The sequence below is a fragment of the Chironomus tepperi genome, unplaced genomic scaffold (genome assembly GCF_022539635.2).
Source record: "Chironomus tepperi strain 1889 unplaced genomic scaffold, CSIRO-AGI_Ctep_v1 contig_445, whole genome shotgun sequence".
Taxonomy (NCBI): domain Eukaryota; kingdom Metazoa; phylum Arthropoda; class Insecta; order Diptera; family Chironomidae; genus Chironomus; species Chironomus tepperi.
The window spans coordinates 4,912,138-4,932,792 of NW_027226567.1; the positions used below are offsets into that span (position 1 = coordinate 4,912,138).

General features: G+C 32.8%; 1 protein-coding gene across 1 annotated transcript in view; it reads left to right on the top strand.

Annotated features, from left to right (window-relative positions):
* LOC139098288 (uncharacterized) overlaps window positions 1-20,655 on the top strand; it is a 136,282-nt gene that overhangs the window by 104,766 nt on the left and 10,861 nt on the right. Inside the window, exons 19-20 of the mRNA XM_070650425.1 lie at window positions 15,316-15,950; window positions 16,565-16,694. Of these exons, the coding sequence (XP_070506526.1) occupies window positions 15,316-15,950; window positions 16,565-16,694 (765 nt within the window). The remainder of the gene's footprint in view (window positions 1-15,315; window positions 15,951-16,564; window positions 16,695-20,655) is intronic.

Sequence of the window (20,655 nt, forward strand, 5' to 3'; positions counted from 1 at the left end):
TAATTTGGTTGATTTATGTTCGCACGGGAGTGGGGATAAATGGGGAACAAAAATTTTTTGAGGTTGGAAAAAAAGTTTATCTTCATCATGAGAAAATTGTGCATGAAATATTATTTGATGGTAATTTTCATCCATGTCATAATAAGCTGTAGATGAAAATTAATTTAGCGTGAAAAAGTTAAATAATAAATTGTATTAACTTTTGAACTTTTTGATGGAAAATAGGTAGGTAGCTTTAAATCCGAGCAGCACAATGTGTTTGATAGGTGACTAGAACGTTACCGTATTAACGGTAGCCAGAAAGTCGTCCTCCATGGCAACTGATTTCGAACCATTTTACTACATAAAATACAATTTGTCGTATTGTGTACCAGCTTCAGGTAACTCCTGTGGAAGGTCATGGATCACAAATGATCTGTACGACCAGCTAAGAGAAGAAGAGATTATTGTGTCGCTCGGGTTTTGTTCTGTGGGAAACCAATTTTGTTAATCATTTTTGACGTTTTAAAGTTAACATTTCAACATGATTAAATGGAAAATTCATAGATAAATTGTCGATTAACAATCATACCTTTTTTCATTTAAACATGAACTTTGCTACTGATATACAGTTGAAGTTTTTAATGATGAGCCTTGAAAAATGGTAAAATGTTTTAAATCACTCAATTTTTATAAAATATTCAACAGTCGAAGTGTACCATGTATGAGTATATGGACCAGAGACATGTATGAGTATGTGAATAAGAGGTGACATGCATGCATATGTATACAATCGAGTCCTAAATCGACTAAAGCCGGTCTAATAATGGTTTCTATCAATTAATCGTCAGGCAGGATGTCTCTTGATAGCTATTCATAAGCTGTAATAGGGATATGCACAGTAATTTTTAAATATCATGCTTAGCAGTGATGGGAATAGGATTATTTGCATCTATTTAATGATTTGCATCTAATCACGTGATAAGTTTTGAAATTCAGCACTTTTTAATTTAGGAATTAAAGTTTTTAAGACTTGACGTTGGAACTCATTCAAAATTAGAGTTCGGCCATAAATCGCAATTCTGCAGTTTCAACTACATCGTAAAGTTCTTCCAAGGTTGCATGTCTGCAGTTCAAAACCACACATTTTGAAAATAATCAGCGTAGAACAAGTTTCTCAATTACAAAAACTTTGTACACAAAGCAAAGCACTTGAAGCTTCACATTTATTTCTGAGAATTTTAAACAGTTGATGTATATAACTATATAAACATGCATGTAAAGCTCAAACAAGAACTCAATGCTTCTGTGCTTTTGTTTTCACATCTCAAAGCATTTTGTGCTGTATTTTATTCCACACTACAAGTGTTCCTTCACTTTATTATATTCATTGTACACTTGTAAGCATGTATAATTATTTAAGTTATGAAATTATGTGAAATAAAAATTAAAAAATTATGAGCGACTGAAAACAATTCTTCAAAGCATGCAAAGTACTTGTTATTTTATATAATATCAAACTGCATAACAAGCATCGACAAACGAATGAAAAGTTTTTATTTTTATGCTTTGAAAATGCAATTTAAAAAGTTTTGAGTTCTTTTTTCTGCATTCATTCAGCTTGCAGGAATGTTTTTTTATTTCTCGTGAACATAACAGACTGATTCTCTGCATTTATGCATAATTTTAAAGTAAAAAAGCGCGGAATAAATAAAATTTTTCAAAAAACAAACTTTCGAGGATTCTTGCAGAGATAAAGTTTTACTTCTAGTAAAGTTGAACGACTAGGCTATGTTGTTTTATGATAAAATAGCGAATGCTCTTCATTAAATGTTAAATTTTTGTTTAAACATTGCTTTATGAAGCAGCTTTCATTGTGGTTTTGCTATAAGTAACTGCATACATTGTTGCTAACAACTTGATTAGTAACTCAATTTAATATTCAAATTTTAAATGAATTTACATTCAAATGTAATAAAATTTTTGATTGAAGGGAGTCAATTTAGTACTTACGTCCTTCAGTATATGCAGAAAGGGTACTCGAGATTGGATTAAGATCTCGAGAAATTGTGGAAGTTGAAGCTACTGGACCTCAAAATTGTGCAGTTGCTAAATAAACTAGAATATTGAGTAGAAACTTAATGAGGAAACGCCATAATTGAACTATGCTCCGACTTGGAGCCTAGGATGCTACAAAATGCCTTCCATCTGATTCTATTGCTGGTCGAATCAGAAAGATTGTTCAAATTCTCAGTTTTGACATCTAACTGGCATTCATTCATTACCGTCCTACGCCATGCTGCTCTTTTTCGCTTGTGGATTCCAACCAAGAACAGTATAGCAAGCTTGTGCTCCCTCCACCAGCTATAACACTATTCCAAGGCTCAGCTTAGCTCAGCATGTATTTGTTGGATCAAACTTTGCAAGTAGGCTAAGCATCGCTTGGATTTACCACCAAAATACCGGATCTGGACTCTAAAATGGACGCTGTGAGCCGTATTCCTAATTCATATAATCTAATAAAGGGTAACTGGAAAATTTACTGTCCTGAGTCTCGACCTCATCATCACTGGTTCGGTGTATAGTAATCAAGTCCCAGCGACCGACACAAAGAGCCACCGAGCTACCTTAACGTACCCATGATTACAGTTAATCCACCATAAATTCAATTTATACCAGATTATTCTCTAAAAATACATCACAAAAAGCTAGACAATTAAAATTTTTACCCATTAATAATTCGTCTACCCAAAAATATTATATGGTTGTGATGCTCGCGATAAGCTTAATTTAATTTTTAATTTATTACTCATCAGCTCATCCCATTCATGTGTAGTTTATGTGATATCATGATAAATATATTACACAGTTATCACGACATAAATCTCTTTCAACATCATAACTAGGTTGATTCTATGGAAATATTGTGATTTTTGTTATAGTTTGTTGAACTTAAATGAGTGTAAGCAGTCATTGTATACATTGATGGATGCTGGTATATTGACACAGCTTTCATGTGATAGATAAAAGCAAAATTTATCATAAATGACCTCTTATTTCACTTGAATGTTCATCAAAAACCTAATCCATAGCATAACATTAATTCACTCATGCATTACTTGAATATTAACTGACAAACAGACTAAATTATGAGTATCGCTAACTATCTTCAAAATGACTAAAAATATATGAATAATGCCTAAGCCTAAAATCATGAATATGGGCAAATATGATTACATATAAACGTGAACAGCATCAGCAGCAACATGAAAAAGCCGTAAATTCATGCATAGTGGAATCAAACAGAAGGAAAATGAATACAAGATAGGCATAAAGCAGCATAAAAAAAATACGAAGTGGGCACCACTCATCCGTATCAATAAATTATGATTATATAGTAGCTGCTGTAGCTATCTAGTAAATGCTTGTTCAATATATCATCAAAAAAAAAGGAATATTGAAGTGAGATATGAGATATGGATCCGTACACACCCCAGCGTACGACTCTGTGCAAAAATATTGTGAATTTATTATGTTTTCATTCTACACGATGGTCTATGCTGCCTAGTATTTTTTTTGAATGTCTTGTGGACTTGTCGTAGAGATTGTATTTTTGTATCATTATAATAATTTCTGTTCCATCCGTAAAAAGGAGGAGCCACAAAAAAAGGGAGAGATGATATTTAGTGCTGCAGCAATAATTCATAAATATTCAATGAATCGAATCTGATTCTTATTTTTTCTTTATTTTCATTTTATATTCCACTCAACATTCGTCCCTTTTTTGCTCTCTCTGTGCCTTAATTCACAGACTTGACTTCAGATTAATTTTTATCGTAAACAGTCGATTTGGATTGGAGCTTTTTTTGGGCTTTGGTAATCAATTTTGTATTGTGTACAGGATATGAAGGAACATTTTTCAATAAAATACCACATTATGTCACTAAGGAAGTACAATGTTGCATCCAGAAATTTATTTCCATTCAAAATGACTTAATGACTTTACTTACTTCCAATATACCTTCAACATCAACATCACTCCAGGTAACCTGACCTTAACCGCAAGCAAATTCCAATTTAACGTCTGTCAGTTCCTTTACTCTCTCATTTTCAATATTTTTTTACATCCCAGATTCTCTCTTTATGCTGTACTTTGATTTCCTGATGTAAATTAATTGATAAAAGTCTGAACAAAAAGAAAAATTCATTCTCTTTTGTGCCGGTTCCGAGACCGTACTTGCGGCAATAAAAATACAACACAATCCCTCCACTAATCGCATGGAAATGATTTGAATTGATGATGGAAAAATTGGTTTTTGTGGTGGGTTCGTGATGAAAAAAAAAATTGAATAATTTTTTACGCTCAATTTTGATGGACTTTTTTTTCTTTTGGATGAATAAAATTTGAGTGGCATGAACGGTATGCATACAAATATTTCGTGTAAAGCACCTGTTCTGATTGCTATTTGAATACACGATTTTAAATATTTATGATTAAAAGTTGAAAATCGTCGCAATTCGAATAGTATAAATCGGTTAATCTATTCGTAATCCAGCACCAGACTAGTATGACTATGGTCAAAACTAGAGTAATGCCTGGTAAGAGTCACAACGGCATGGGACAGGATTGCTGATTGAACAACTGATTTGTGTTATTCGGATAGGAACGACACATATATAAAAGGTTCCGACACGGATACAATTATTAGCACCAAAGGAAAGCCAACGCACCGCCAAATAAAAGCGGCTTCCATTTTATGCTAACTATGATAGAATTATCCAAGATAGAGCATTCAAGGATCCATTGTGGAGTCCTTTTCATTTCTATTACCCAGAATTATTGTCAAATCACATCCACCTCTATCTTATTTTGTCTACTCTCAAGTTCATTTCTGATTAATTTTACCAAAACACATATTTATCTAAATTGCTTTAAGCTATCAATAAATTAAATGATAGGATTTATATTTTACAAGTGATTTGATATTATTGAATTTCAATAGACTGTCCATAATCGTCTTAACTTGTGCAATAAATATTGAAGATTAAATTATTAAATTAACTCAGAAATAGACATAAGTGCTTTAGAGAAATGTACATAAATTGATCATTAACAATTCTTGGGATCAACTTTGGGATGCTTCTACAAATGTTGCAAGGATATTGCTTTAATGACCTTTCAATCGGCTGTTCATTGGTAGTACACAGCACTTTTCCATATAGTCGAATAATTGTCGGTAGATCAAAGGTAGAACTGTCAATTGGCAGGCGGAAGCCGGCAAAAGAATCAGCTTTATGCGACATTTGAGGGAGGCCATGGATCACAGAGGTAAGAAAATATGATCGGTAATCGTACATATCGTTTATCGGTTCTAGTTCCACTAGGGATCCGTTATTCAGAATTAGAATTACTCTGTTAGATCAGTAAAGAGGATTTGAACTTATGCCTAAATATGCCTCTGCAATTAAGAACTCCCTAACCTCCATTCCCTGAATTCGTTCCTTATAGACTAGAATCCCTGAAATCCTCACCGGCCTGTTTCACTAAAGTGGATTATCCTCGAATTTGGATTATCCACTTCAGTTTTTTGGAAATATCTCAAGCAATTTAATACGTGTCACGCCTCTGGAATTCCACTTGAAAAACCCTTACTAATCCCCTAAATCCGAATGGGACAACTCAAATATATCCCCAAAACCATCCACAAAGTCCAAATTTCAATATCAAACAGATTCATATATCAAATGCAATTATTGATAATCAAAGCAAACAAAGAGAATACAGGATGTCTAAAAAGGAAATATTTACATTGTTCAGTACGGATAATAAAGATTGGCCTGAAGTGTAGACTCAACATGAAGAAAACAATATGAATACATATATCCTCAATCGGACTTAATCATGTCCTTTTCTTGTTTTCAAACTTGGCAAAATTTATTTACTTTCTGTTGGATGATTATTATGTCTTATTAAGATATTATTATGAGCTGCTGCTCATCATGAACTTTATGTAAATATTATATCAATGGATTTTTATGAATGAATAGCATTGTTTGTGCTGGTTGTAAATATGATGGTCAGTTTATGAATATGAATAATCTGAATGGGAATTGTGGATTCTTTCTCAGATTGATGAGACTGTTTTGATATGGTTTGAGGATATAAATTAAGGCAATAGGTCATGAGTTATTGACAGAAGTCAAAATTATGGAAAATTATTGGGTTTTGTTGGAGGCGTACTTACTTGTTCAGTTCGTTGGCTGCACAGATCAACTGCGATTTATGACCTACTATGAATGTTGCTCAAAATTAGATCATTTGCTGGCTATTGCTTGCCAATTTCTGATTCTAAGTGTAATAGTATCTCGACGTTAAGAACGTAATTTGAGAATTTTGATTTTTATGACCAAACTTGGCTGAAACTATTGATTTTTAAGGATCTGAAACAAGAGTTAATGGAAGGTCCAAGGGGTAGGAGAAGTCAAGGGACTAAGTCATTCTATTTCATGTAAGAGAAGTTGCATTAACTTTGACCAAAGCTCTTCAATTTGTACGGACTTTCCGAGACTACGTCTGCTCCAATAAATGTACAAGAGAAAGGATGTTGTGACTGATTGTTTTGATTTTCAGTTCCATATTGTCAGTCTTTTCTGAGAGAATCTAGATTCGATTCTTTAAAGATCATATTGGATTTTGAAAAGATTTATAATTCAAATTTTGGATCTTCTATGGATTTTGTTACCCTAACAAACCTGACCAAACAACAATCCCTTACAGTTCTGATTACTTTCACGTACATTCAACCTACCAATTCAATCTGATTCAATGTACCTATATCTCCATGACCAAAAACCATTCGCATGATTTCCCACTTAATCTTTATCATTCCATAACCATTTGCATTACCAACAGCAATGATTATTTACAAAGAAATGAACAAAAAGCTTCTAACAAAACTTTCAAGATAACAAACACAGAAACAAAGAACAAAAAAAGCGCGTGGCATTTAAGGAAATGACCTCAACTATTAAAATTATTATGATTATTCTGTGTGCATATACTATGAAAAAAAATGAACAGCAACAACAAAAAAAGAGGATAAAAAGGCAAGAAAAAAAATCAGCAATGATAACAAAAACAGTATGTAACAAGAAACATTTTTTACTGAAAAGGCAGCACGATAAGGAAGTGAATGAAAATTATCTTTAACATAAAGGAGCTTCCCATTGAGCTATCTACATTCACTAAACAGCATAAAAAGAGATAAACTTGAGAAAAATGAGACCGAAGAATCAGATGCGGAGCAGCATAAAAACTTATGCTTTTATTGTGAATTTTCTTAAAGCTTCAAAAGCTCTTTAAGGATGATTCTACAATGTGCTCATATATGAATTGCTTATTCTCGCCAAGAACACTCCAATAAATATTGCAATTTATTTTATTTTTTTTTTTGTTTCTTCTTCTGTGCGAGAATCAGTTCCATTGGATATGTTTTGTGAGATTTTTTCATTATTTTGCTGAGAGATTTGGGGTTGTAGATATTGATTGGTGCTAGTCATATATGAAATAAGTCTATCATATGTAATTGTTGATGTTATTTCTGAGAATAGTGATCAATTTAGACATGATTTTCAGCACATAATTTCTATGTAATTTCTAAATTAATATTCTATGAATATGGGGATGTTCGGGAGTTACGGAACGTTACTAGAAGCTTTTTTAGACACGCTACCCTAAGAGTTAAGACAAGATTTGAATTTTGGAGCAAATTTGGGATTCTTCTCAGCCTAAGCGTTACGAATTCGTCAATTTACTTACCAGAGTTCGAAGTTGACTTGAATCATCTATGGAGTCGAGATCGTGTTCTATTACTCACTTTGCTTGCAGTACAGATCAATTGTGATCCATGGGCTTCTGTAGCTGTCACCCAATACTAGCTCTATCGCTGGCTACCACTTGCCGATTCCCGATTGCGAATGAACTACTGTCTCGATCGGCAGCTTAAAGTAGTGGTGGGAAATATTTTTGGGTCACGGCACACCTCAGCTCTCAAAAAACCAGTGTGCCACGGTACAAAGCTTTCCCACCACTGTCTTAATGATATCTTCAACCATTCCCTAAATATACAATTATAATCCTCCTAAAATCAATTGAAATTCTGACTAATTTACCATAAAAGTTTCCTAGTCTATACAAACAGTCTCATGATTCTCATCTCCCTCATTCATCCTTATACTGTTATTCTAAATAGAGGGTATGGGAAGAGAAGATAAAGAGCATAGAGCAACGTCATTGGAGGGAGGAAGTGGGGAATACAAATCTAAGATTGAAGTTAAATAAAAATGAAAATATCTCAGATATTTTTTATAGACAAGGATTTACATGCGTCGTATCCAGCATATAATATGCTAAAAATCCATACTATTCGTATATCCATCAAGTATTGATCTGAAAATATTTAATTAGGAAATCCAATGAAATCTTAATGGTCTAATTAAGTTGGTGTGATGATATCGATTCATTCAGCCTGCTAGCCTAAATGTAATTAATAAGATTTCCTTAAACTTTAATTATATCTACAACAATTAGCTCCAAATAGCTTCATTATTACGCACCATATTCAATTTGGAATTTAATTTCAATTGTATCAGATTTGGACGTACAATGTTTTAATTACAAGCTGAAATCCCTTACGGACAAGAAAATTTAGTACAATTATTACCACTAACGATATTGATACTGTCAGAATTGAATTAATTCCATAGTTACATCAGCAGCAGCTTATATTTCATAACAATCAAATCTTGAACATTTTAAATTCATTGGAACTTTAAATGCTCAATCATTTTTAAAATTATCAGAAAATTTAATAACTTTAAGTAACTATTTTGAATTGTAAGCATCTTGTTGTGACAATTCCAACCCTCATGATATCCCACACACAATTTCCTTCACAGAAATAAGATTGTTTTATTTGTTTTTTCACCGAACAATACACCTGGCTTGCTAAGTCGTCGCTCTGTTGCCGCGTTAACGGTAATACGCAAACTTGCCCTGAAACAGCGAATTTTGTCCCATTGTAAAAACGAAATATTCAGTTTTCTCTGAGTTTATCTCATTGTGCGGCTCGGAATCTATTTACAATTTTCCTTGCGTTTTGATTTTCAATTCATTAAACAAACTTGTGAATAACTTCTTGTGTGACATAAAAAGGACAATTTTTCTTCTTTATCATGCAACAAGAATGACCAGATGCTGGATTTTATGGCAAGATATTGTTTGAAAAGTACGTCTATTTGAAAGCTTGACTTAATTGCTGTCTTGCTGTTTAACTCTAGTTTTTCAAGAACAGAGCCTGATGCTTGCCTAATTGGTGCTTACCTCTGTTCAATTTCGAATACAATGATCAATGCTGTCCCTAACAATCAACCTTTTTTGTGGACGGTTACGTGATCTTCTGCAATATTCAAAGACAAATTCATAAAATTGGCATGATTAAGCTTTCATAGATTTCCTAATATTACATCCAACTCATCGAAGTTTGTTCACTCTAACTTCATTTTACATACCAGCATCTAGTCATCCTTTATGTGAATCTGATTCCTATCTCACTATGTATAACAAAATGAACATCTTCATTTAAGTATGTATTTTCAATCGTTTATATTATTTTTTGTTACTGGACATCAAAAAAAAAATCCAAACTACCCAAATAAATGAAAAGAAACTTTTTCCTTCTCATTGCGTCGCTTCAAGAGGCAGAAAAAAATTGAGAAAATTAACTTCCAATTTTTATTATTTCTCACTCTCGTATGTCGTCCTTGTGGAGACAATTATGTATGTGTAGATTGTCCATGAAGCGAATTAAATTAGCAATAGATAGACCTTTTCAATTACCCTGTTAACAATTTGTTTTACGATTTTGGTTTTTGCTTAACTTGGTTCGTGCATTTTGAATTGACATCGAATGTGGAATAAATGAGGAAGAAGGAAAATGATGGTCAATAAAGATGTCAAATATGCAAAGGGAAAATAATGAGGATGAAGTCCACAAATTGATGGTTTCTACTGTGATTCAATATGAAAAAGAGCAAAATGAGAAGAATCAAAGTGTAGGTTCATTTTGGAAGTGTTTTGACAAGATAATCTGTCCGACTAGCACATTAAAGCATAGAGACGTCTTCAGGATAATTGGTACGGAGATTTTAGGGGTGTTGGGTGTTTTAAGGGTCATTTTGCTAGGGTTTTTCCAGACAAAATTCCAAAAGCCTTCCTCAATTTTGCAATTACTAAAAGTTTTTGACTATGTCACTTAAAGAGTGGCCAAGACGCCGCTACGTCACCGCAGTGATGCCATGACATCAAGGTCCCCTCAAGGTATGTGAAGATTATTGAGCTACCCAAGCGCCACTTTATGGCGAGTCATCACGGTGCCTTGTAGACAACATCGCGTTTACCGATTAATATGGTGACTAAGCTGTGCCTTAGCAAACATAATGTTTTGTTTAGACTACTTGCTATATGATTTGAAATCTTATTCTATTTCTCAGAAAAGTCAACAATAATAAGACACAAAACCCTTTTTCATTCAGTTAATAAATTCTTCTTTCCTAAAAAAACAAAAACAATCCAAAAAAGCATGATAATTTCAAAATCTTACAAAATTATCAAATTATTAAAATCCATAAAACAATAAACAAGAAGATCTTATGCTTAATCATCGCTTTAAATCCGCCCTTATAATATTTGAATTTTAAATTAAAACTATCAAAAATTCGTGCTTCGTTTCGCTCGAAATAATGCTTTTCAGGCATCATTTTGAAAAACCACGTAATTTTCCAAAAATTTCTCCATCGTTTGGTATCCTTTAAAATTCTTCTTACATCTCTGTCTATGTATTTGAATAGTAATTTTAAACAGCAAAGCAGAGACTGCAAAAATCCCCTCAAGGCTAAATATTTTACGTCGATAGGAATTTAATAAAATGTATAAACAGAACCATTTCATTCATATTTTAATAAATTTGTGCCATATTTGTGCTGAAAGAGATGGAATGTTGTGATAATATTTTTGGGTGGATATACGCATTTAAATTCAAAATGGGACATAGATGACACAAATGAATTGTTTTGAAATATTTTTGGATAGCTGATTCAATGTCAAATTATTGATCAGAATATGGAGAGTTGTTGAGTTATTTTTGTTAAATTCTTTGATTGATTTGCAGTTGGACATTCTTGTTGTATGTTTGAGTGGTGATGTATTAGGCTGAAAGGGGTTTATTTGACTGAAAAGGCTTTACATGCTCACATCTCTTTGTAGAGATGTAAAGAATTTTATGTCTATTTAATAAAGATGCGCAGGATCGTGGCGTCAGCGGCCACTTCTTGCTGTGTCAATGTCCAATTTCTTTTGAAGAAACACATTCTGATGTCTGGAAAGCGGATGATAAATCTAAGCTTAATTTGCTAAGTTTTGGCATTTTGGAACATGAATTAATGACTTATTGGACTTTATAGACCAAAAACTCACTCCCTGCTAGGGCCAGACACTCCAAAATTCCAGTACTGTACTTAATACACTTGACTGAATTGTTTCTTATTGTATCTGAATCAAACATAAAATACTGGACCTTCGAGTACTTCAAGTGTCAGACACATGACTCCCTACTCCACTTTCTGATACCAGATGCACTACTCCACCCCTTATTCTGCAAAAACAGCATGCCTTACATCCAAAAATATTCAAAATTCCAAATATAGACTCTTTTGTGAATAACAGAATTAAATCCCTTTGATCATATATAATTAACTTACTTTACCACAGACAACACGAGCATGTGTGGCACTCATTGTTCCGTAAATTAATAAGCCTAGCTTTTTACCACATGTTACACATTTGATTGAGATGAGCTTAATGTGGTTAGATTATTTTCACTTTTATGGACAGCTTTCCGACCACATTTTGATTCATTTAGTAATGCAACTCGATAGGATCTGTATTGAAATCTGACAAATTTTAAACAATTAAGTTTTGAAAATGATTGAAAGTTTTAAATTTGAATTTTTTATACTAAATTGGAACAGATGTACGAGTAACTTGATATACAGCTATATTCTCATTAACGCCCAGCAGAAAATATTCGATAATTAGTGAATTTAATTAAAATAACAAATAAATTTAAATTATTTAAATTTTATCAAATTAAAAAGTATTTAAATTTCAATATTTAAGTCATTTCCGCCTGCAATGGTTGGGAAATTGGGTGGAAAAAATTAAAATAATTAGAAATAAATTAGAATTTAATTAAAAGTAGAATTAATTGGGTCAGTGTCTTTTTCAATTTAAATACAAATTTATTGCGGTCTTTAGCAGCACTAAAGTCGAATTTTTTTTAGATTTTAGGCACGATAGCATTTATTTAACATCACATTTTATTGATGCTTATAAATGATTCTTGGAAAATCAAAATTAAATGCAAACTGTTGAGTCGCGTGGCAAAAATTCTTTATTTTTCAAATATAGCTTTAAGGATTTTAACAATTGAGCTTCACATTCTGCATGAAATATTTAATAATTCTGAAATAAATTTTCCGCATGAATTTTTCCATATTTTAAATCGTTTATACAAAATAAACCTATTGTATTCAGCATCAAAAAAATATCCCTTTTTGAGATTTTTTAGTTCCAGCTCGTGTGGATGGGGATGGACATTTTAAATTTAAAGCACAGCTGATGTTGGTTGCTGAAGATGCTCTGGGGCTAACGAAGTCCTGATTTTGATGAATTTTCGAGACCGAGTGGTACCTTGAAGTGTATTCTTAAATGTCTCGAACTCGGCAATCTCGAGAACGATACTGCGAAGTCTTGATTTGGTTATTGTCCTTTACAAAGTGCTTGACCAAGGCTAATCTTGAATAAATATTTGGAACTGACAAAGTCTTGATTAGAGCTCGGAGTCGGTGTGGTTAAAATCTATTTCGATTTAATACGTTTTTTTCGGTTCCGACTTGACTCGACTCCGAGCTCTGGTCTAACACACGACAATGTCTGAGTTTGTGTCTCGGTTCTAAATGCTTCAGAGACCAATTTGAATTAAATCGACCTTGACACAGGCATACCATAAAGACTGAATCGATCCAAAATCCGCCTGCATGTAGGAGTCACACTGGCCTTCTTAAACCCTGTTTGAATCAGGATTCATGCCAGAGTCGCTATGGCTTGAGACCAGATTTTTGATCGAATTAGTGATTTGTGCTACTCGGATTAATTAAAAAGCATAGAATTATGCACGCATTAAATAAACATAAATTAAGTTTTCCGATTTTTGAATTAAATTTGACTAAAAACAGATCCAGAATTCACTCAAGATACATCCCTTTCAAAACACTCTGTTTCAATATAATAATCCATAAAAATCATAAAACACTGCAGTTTATTGGACAAGAATACATTCACATAAAAATCTTCCCATTTCTGCCCATCATTTGATCCTATTTTTTATGTTAAAACATATATTTACAGTAAAATTTATTCCACGAGCTTTTTTTGCCGTAAAAACAAATTTGAATAGTCTTGTGCCTAAAGAACTAAATTGTTTAGTATCCGATACACACACAAAAAGAGACTCGATTGTTTAAAAAAAAATTATTAATAAAATTATGAATGACATTCTAAATATTCACAACAGAGATTTTTTCAGCATGCATGACCGAGTGAGTGAGAGAAAAAAATGAATTGAAATACATAGATTGAATATTCAATACGGCATAGACAACAAGAAAAAAATGTTGTGTACCAAAAAAAAAAAAAAACTATTCCTTTATTATGCATACAAATGATAAATTTGAATGAATTCCATAAAATGCTTATAGGATGTTGTGCGTTTATGTTGTATAACATTGTCGTTCAACATAAATTTTATTTTTTTCTATATGAACAGAGGATCATTTGCTGGCTATTGCAAACACACACAAAAAAAGAGGACTTTTTTGTTGGCACTAGATGAGGATTGTTATCCTTTTTGGCTATTCATACCATCAAACTCATTAAATATGAGTCGATTTTCTTGTGGGACTTGTTATTTGGTGGTGGATGAAGAGTGGATTTAGTGGATTTACATTGAGACTTAGTGTTTTCTATTATATTTGAGAGACTTCTATGAATTTGCTTAAAAAGTTGCAATTTGAGTTTTGAAAAATTTGGATTTAATTGATTTAAAATTGTCATAAGTTATAACTTGTTCAAAAGTTTTTCCAAAAAGCACTCACTTTGCTGGCCGTAAAAATCAATTGCGATCCATGGTCTTCCTTAAATGTCGCCTAAAGCTGGTTCTTTCGCTAACATTTATCTGCTGATTACCAATACCAAGTGCAATACTGTCTCTATCGACAGCCTCCTTCCAAGAGTTTTTTGGTTGTCAACGAGCTCTTTTACCATCAACAAAGCACACGGCATAAAAATGACTTAAAATGAAGCCTTAAGCTGACTTTACTCTAACCTGAGACTTGTCTGAGACCGAATTTTATCAAATCTGTCCTGCGACCAGACTCATACTGATCTAGTGCCACATTTTCAACCACCTTTACACTGTGTGCCTTCCGGGTTCATTGGACATACATTTTTATTTTTTTTTTTTTCCAAATATTAAACTCTAAATAAGCAATTCATTGTCATACACAAAACAATCTAAGCATCAGCAAATTCCATAATATCATCAAGCAAATTATTCAGTCATATTTATAATATGTACATGCACGATAGCGCTAGCCAAAAAAAATATTCCAATAAATTGCACAACTGGGATTATCAGACCATTGCAATGATTTCGTACGAATTTGAGAATATTCAGTTCAATTATAGTAGATTGAACAACTATATCGGAATGCACACGGTGAAGAAATGATCTAAAATCCAGCCGCAAGTCAACATGACTTTGACTCCCGGTCAGAATCGGGAAAAATCGTAGAAATGAATTAAATCCGGCTTGACGGTGGCAACAAACCGGATTCGATGAAATCCATCCTCAGATCAGAGTCAATTTAACCTGGAGTTGGATATTCGGACATAATAATACTGTGTTATTTCCGGGTATTATGATCAAAATCTCAAATACCCAAAGAGAATGTCACATGGTATCGTAATTCCGTCATGATTAGGGACCGTGAATCATTTAATAAAAATAATTCCAACCTCAAAAAATTTGATGTGGATATAAAATCTGACAAAATTATCACAAAGGACTTCAAAAATCATGAAAAAAAAAGTTCTCCCGTTTTATATTTCTGTGTCATTTTTACTCATACATATTCTTCTCTCTACTCTGTCATTTTCAGGAATGGTATGGACTATTGAGTTCAAGCTTTGCGGCAATACTGCTTTTAAGTTCATCAACACTCATCGCAATTGTATTGATTATACAATCAGAATTGGAAATAGAAACATCATCAATTTATGCATCAACGACAAAATTGGCAAATGATAGTAGTAGTTTCGGTAGTGCCGGAAATGTTAATAATGGTACGAGTAGTGGAGTTGGTAAAATAAAAAAAATGTCAATTAAAACGAATACAACAACAACGACACCATCATCGGAGAATTCCGATGTCATATCCGACCATCATAATCATTCGATATCCGGTGATATGAGTCAACAGCAGCAACATAAACAACAGAAAGCCACAATGAAATTTACAAATTTGTCATCGACAAATCGTGGTATCAAAAGTGCCATTGGTCTCAGTTGGCTACTGCCATTGCTATGTGCATTGTGCATACCAATGATTCATAAAATTATGGGTCACCGATCAAATGAGTGGTGGCTTGAAATTGCATCGTCTGACTTTATCATTTTTGCTATAACAGAAATTCTATTGGTGTCACTCTTCATTCTACTTTTTATGACATTGCTCAAGCATCTAATTTATCTAGCAAAAAAGTATGAGAAAAATAATGGGAAGTTGAAAAAACGGTAAGTGCTGATGAGATTGGAGGTGGTGGCAAGTTTGTGGTTTGATGACATGAGTAATTTGGTGGTGAATTAATTAAAGTTAAATGTTGACTGACCTTGACAAGGTTGGGGAATGTTGAAAAATGGTGAATTGCTGTCCAGAGCATGCAAGTTGCTTGCTAGGGGTCGTTTGTGCATTGCTAGAACTTGAAGTTGACTTAGATTTTGTGTGGAATTATCGATTTGACTCTATAGAAAATCAGAATCAACTTAAACCCTTAAAGTGCTGCATATTGCTAAGATTAATACACAATTAATGAAAATTCAACTAAATTAAGAACCGAGGAACCAAAAGTAATCATATTTAGCTGCATATTGCCAAGATTATCATGCAATTAATGAAAATTCACCTAAATTAAGACCCAAACATCCAAAAGTAATCATATTCACCACCAAATGACCCCTAATTGCCTCAATAACCTAAACTTACTAACTCAATTGTTTAAACTTTTTTATAATCAATTTTTTCTTTTCTATTCCTTTTTCTACTTTCATACGTGATCATCACACAATCAATACAAATGTCGAATCGTCCCTGAACAATCGAAAAAAAAAAATTGATAATGAATGAATAGAATTAGTCTGCTTAATCGAATTGCATTACTTTTTGTTATCAATTTCCTATCACACACGTTCTATTTAATTTATTTGAATACCAAGGAGAATATTTTCTGCTATTTGTTCAGCATCTCATCGATTTTATTGGTAAGTAGAAGAGGAAACTTTGAGTGAGGGAAGGGATTGCGATGAATTAAGGAATTTTTGATGAATTAGAGGATGCCTTTTAATTGGATTTAAGTAAGGTTCATCAAGGTTCGAGCATTTTTCATCTCAAAGCGTGGACAAATCTCGAATGTACAACAATAAGTTAGAACCAGACATCAACTAGACATTAACTTGCCATCAACTATTTGAAATGTATATCTGTCTATTCGGGAACTATAGGGTGCAGCCTAAAATTGCTTATAAACAAGAATATAGATTATCATGGTGGATTGGGAAAGCCGAAATCTGACTCTAAAGCTGATCAAGTGCCAAGTGCGTACCTTGACGTGCGGTATCTCACGTCTGAAAGGACAGATTAAAAACCTATCTTAACAACCCTGCCTGAAGGGATGTAGCTCTACTATCGGAATAGGAATGGCAAGGTTATACAATCTACAATCTTCGAATTCAACTTGCACAAAGAAAGCAACAAACAGATTATCCAATATCTTCATCACTAAGATACATTGATAAGATTAACCATAACGACTCTAAAATTCTCAAATAATTACAAATCATGCCTTAATATTGATTAAATTTTCAAATTTCAATTTCATATTAATACAAATTAAATCTCATCAACAAGAAATAACATAAACAATTCATATCCATTCGAAATAGCTCTTCATTACAAACTCAGATGAGTCCTTCATTCCCTTATAAATAAAGCTATAGGATATACAAATAACCGAGAAGTAAAACCAAAACAGATTGAGCTTAAAACAGTAAATGAAAAAGTTTTTCAATTCGACTTCACAATGTGAAAGCATTTTCTAGTTATTTGTGTGATTAGAACATTTATGGACATAGAATGGGAATGATTATTTTGGCATGCCAATATGCTTTTGATATGGAGAAAGTGGGGATGAACAAAAAAAAAAGTTTCCATCAGTGGCAGGAACAAAAAACTTTACTTTCATGTGGTCGGTGGCCGAAATAACAAAGTATTAAATTATCTGGACATGAAAAAATTTTTTGTGTGCTTTTATTGAGAATGTTGAATGGAAGTAGAATCCTATAAATCGGATTTTGAGAGGCTTTGAGTTTTATTTCGAATGAAATTGAGAATAGAATTTGGGATTGGAATGACTGCAACGCATATAGTAGATGGTATGCAGCTTTTTGTTCAAGAGTTGGTCGATGATAATTTTAAGTAAAATATGAGTAATGCGTTTTAGCTGTTTAGAAGTTAAAATCCGTGGCTGGATGTATTTTTATGGGTTACAGTATTTCTGGTAGTTCTGCAAGTGCAAACTCAGGTTGCAGCTTGAATTAGTACAGCAATTACACTTTTAAATCAGATTTATATTGAATTATTGCATTTAAATCACGAATTTGCTTGTCAAATGCTTGTAGCACTCTAAAAATATCTAGTTTTGACTCTGAGCTCAGAGTTGTGAAACGTCCTGATTTTAGAACGTTGGCCGATTAAAAACGGAGAGCGATTAAAGACAATGGCCGGTAAAATCAATAAACGATTCTCTTGGTCGCCGACATTGGCCATCACAACCTTGTCTGGGATTCATAATGAGTGCAACAACGATGCATAAATTAAGAATTAAAGCATAATTTTGACTATTTTGTCATCTAACTAATTTAAATCCATAATTCTTAGTGTATTTGTCTATAAATCAGTATTAGTCAAACCTTCCTGTGGTACACAATGTTGGTAAGCTATGACCAAAACAAGACACGATATACGGTTCTTAGCATTTTCGAAGAATTTTGACGATACACCAGTGTATCGCAGCACACAATTTGGTCAGAACTGTTAATAAATCATAGTATTAGCTAATAATTTACTGAATAAAGCTTCAAAAAGGTACAAACTTTCACAATATCCCTTGAGCTTCAAAAAGCCTAAGCTTTACCAATCCAAGCCCAAACTTTGCAACAAAAGAACTCACTTATTAACGATTTAATTATCATAATTGACACCCAATCGTGTCCATAAAATCATCAGCTAGTCAAACAAATCACACAACTTTTTCACGAAAATCAGCTCAAAAACTTCTCTAAAAAGCTTCCGAATTTGCTGAAATAAAGTTTTTGGTTTTATTGATTTCGAAATTTTTTTCATACAGCACAGAACAATACGAAAATAGAAAATAAGCAGTTGCTCGTGTGAAACAAATAAGCTTGATGATTCACAATAATTTATTCATTTTTATCACGTACAAATAATTTTGCGTCAAACATTCTCATTTCTTCATAGTTCTTTCTTTTTGGTGCTGTTTTCTTTGCGATTTTACACGCTTTTATTCAAGTCACTCTGTTTGTATGCGTCAAATCTTGCAATCGATTTTTCGACCACTTCTGTTGCTCCAATTGAGCTCAAATTTTTTCTACATATGTATTCTCGATGACAATACAATATTTAGGCTTTTTGAAAACACAAAAATGCTTAATTATGCTATAATTAATTAAAAATTATTTGATATGGGAAAAAATCCGAAGTCAATCAAGTATATTCTCAATGTACATGAATTAGACTATTAATAGAGCTAAAATCCAGTTTATATGATTTACTGTGCATTCGTTAATAATACCAGCTATTAATTATATTAAATATACTATTTGTTTAAAGTATTTTTGGAAGAGAAAAGTCAAAGATAAGTATTTTTCTCATGGAATATTTAAAATTCAAAAAACCGTTAAAGTTTGAATCTCAAACAACCGTTAAATTAAAATGAAATTTCCATGAAAATTTATTTATGCATATTGAATCTGGACATAATGTGTCTGGATCTTGAAATTATGGACATATTGTGTCAGGATGTTAACAGGGTCTTAATATAGTGTGTCTAGATGTTACTGAATTTTGCTATATTGTATAAATATGGTTCTGGATGTTACTGGATCTTACTAAACTGTATAAATACGGTTCTGGATGTTACTGGATCTTGCTATATTGTATAAATATGGCTCTGGATGTTACTGGATCTTACTAAACTGTATAAATACGGTTCTGGATGTTACTGGATCTTGCTATATTGTATAAATATGGCTCTGGATGTTACTGGTTCTTACTAAACTGTATAAATATGGCTCTGGATGTTACTGGATCTTACTAAACTGTATAAATACGGTTCTGGATGTTACTGGATCTTGCTATATTGTATAAATATGGCTCTGGATATTACTGGTTCTTACTAAACTGTATAAATATGGCTCTGGATGTTACTGGATCTTGCTAAACTGTATAAATACGGTTCTGGATGTTACTGGATCTTGCTATATTGTATAAATATGGCTCTGGATGTTACTGGTTCTTACTAAACTGTATAAATATGGCTCTGGATGTTACTGGATCTTGCTATATTGTATAAATATGGCTCTGGATGTTACTGGATCTTACTAAACTGTATAAATACGGTTCTGGATGTTACTGGATCTTGCTATATTGTATAAATATGGCTCTGGATGTTACTGGATCTTACTAAACTGTATAAATACGGTTCTGGATGTTACTGGATCTTGATATATTGTATAAATATGGCTCTGGATGTTACTGGTTCTTACTAAACTGTATAAATATGGCTCTGGATGTTACTGGATCTTACTAAACTGTATAAATACGGTTCTGGATGTTACTGGATCTTGCTATATTGTATAAATATGGCTCTGGATGTTACTGGATCTTACTAAACTGTATAAATACGGTTCTGGATGTTACTGGATCTTGATATATTGTATAAATATGGCTCTGGATGTTACTGGTTCTTACTAAACTGTATAAATATGGCTCTGGATGTTACTGGATCTTACTAAACTGTATAAATACGGTTCTGGATGTTACTGGATCTTGCTATAGTGTATAAATACGGTTCTGGATGTTACTGGATCTTGCTATATTGTATAAATGCGGTTCTGGATGTTACTGGATCTTGCTAAACTGTAT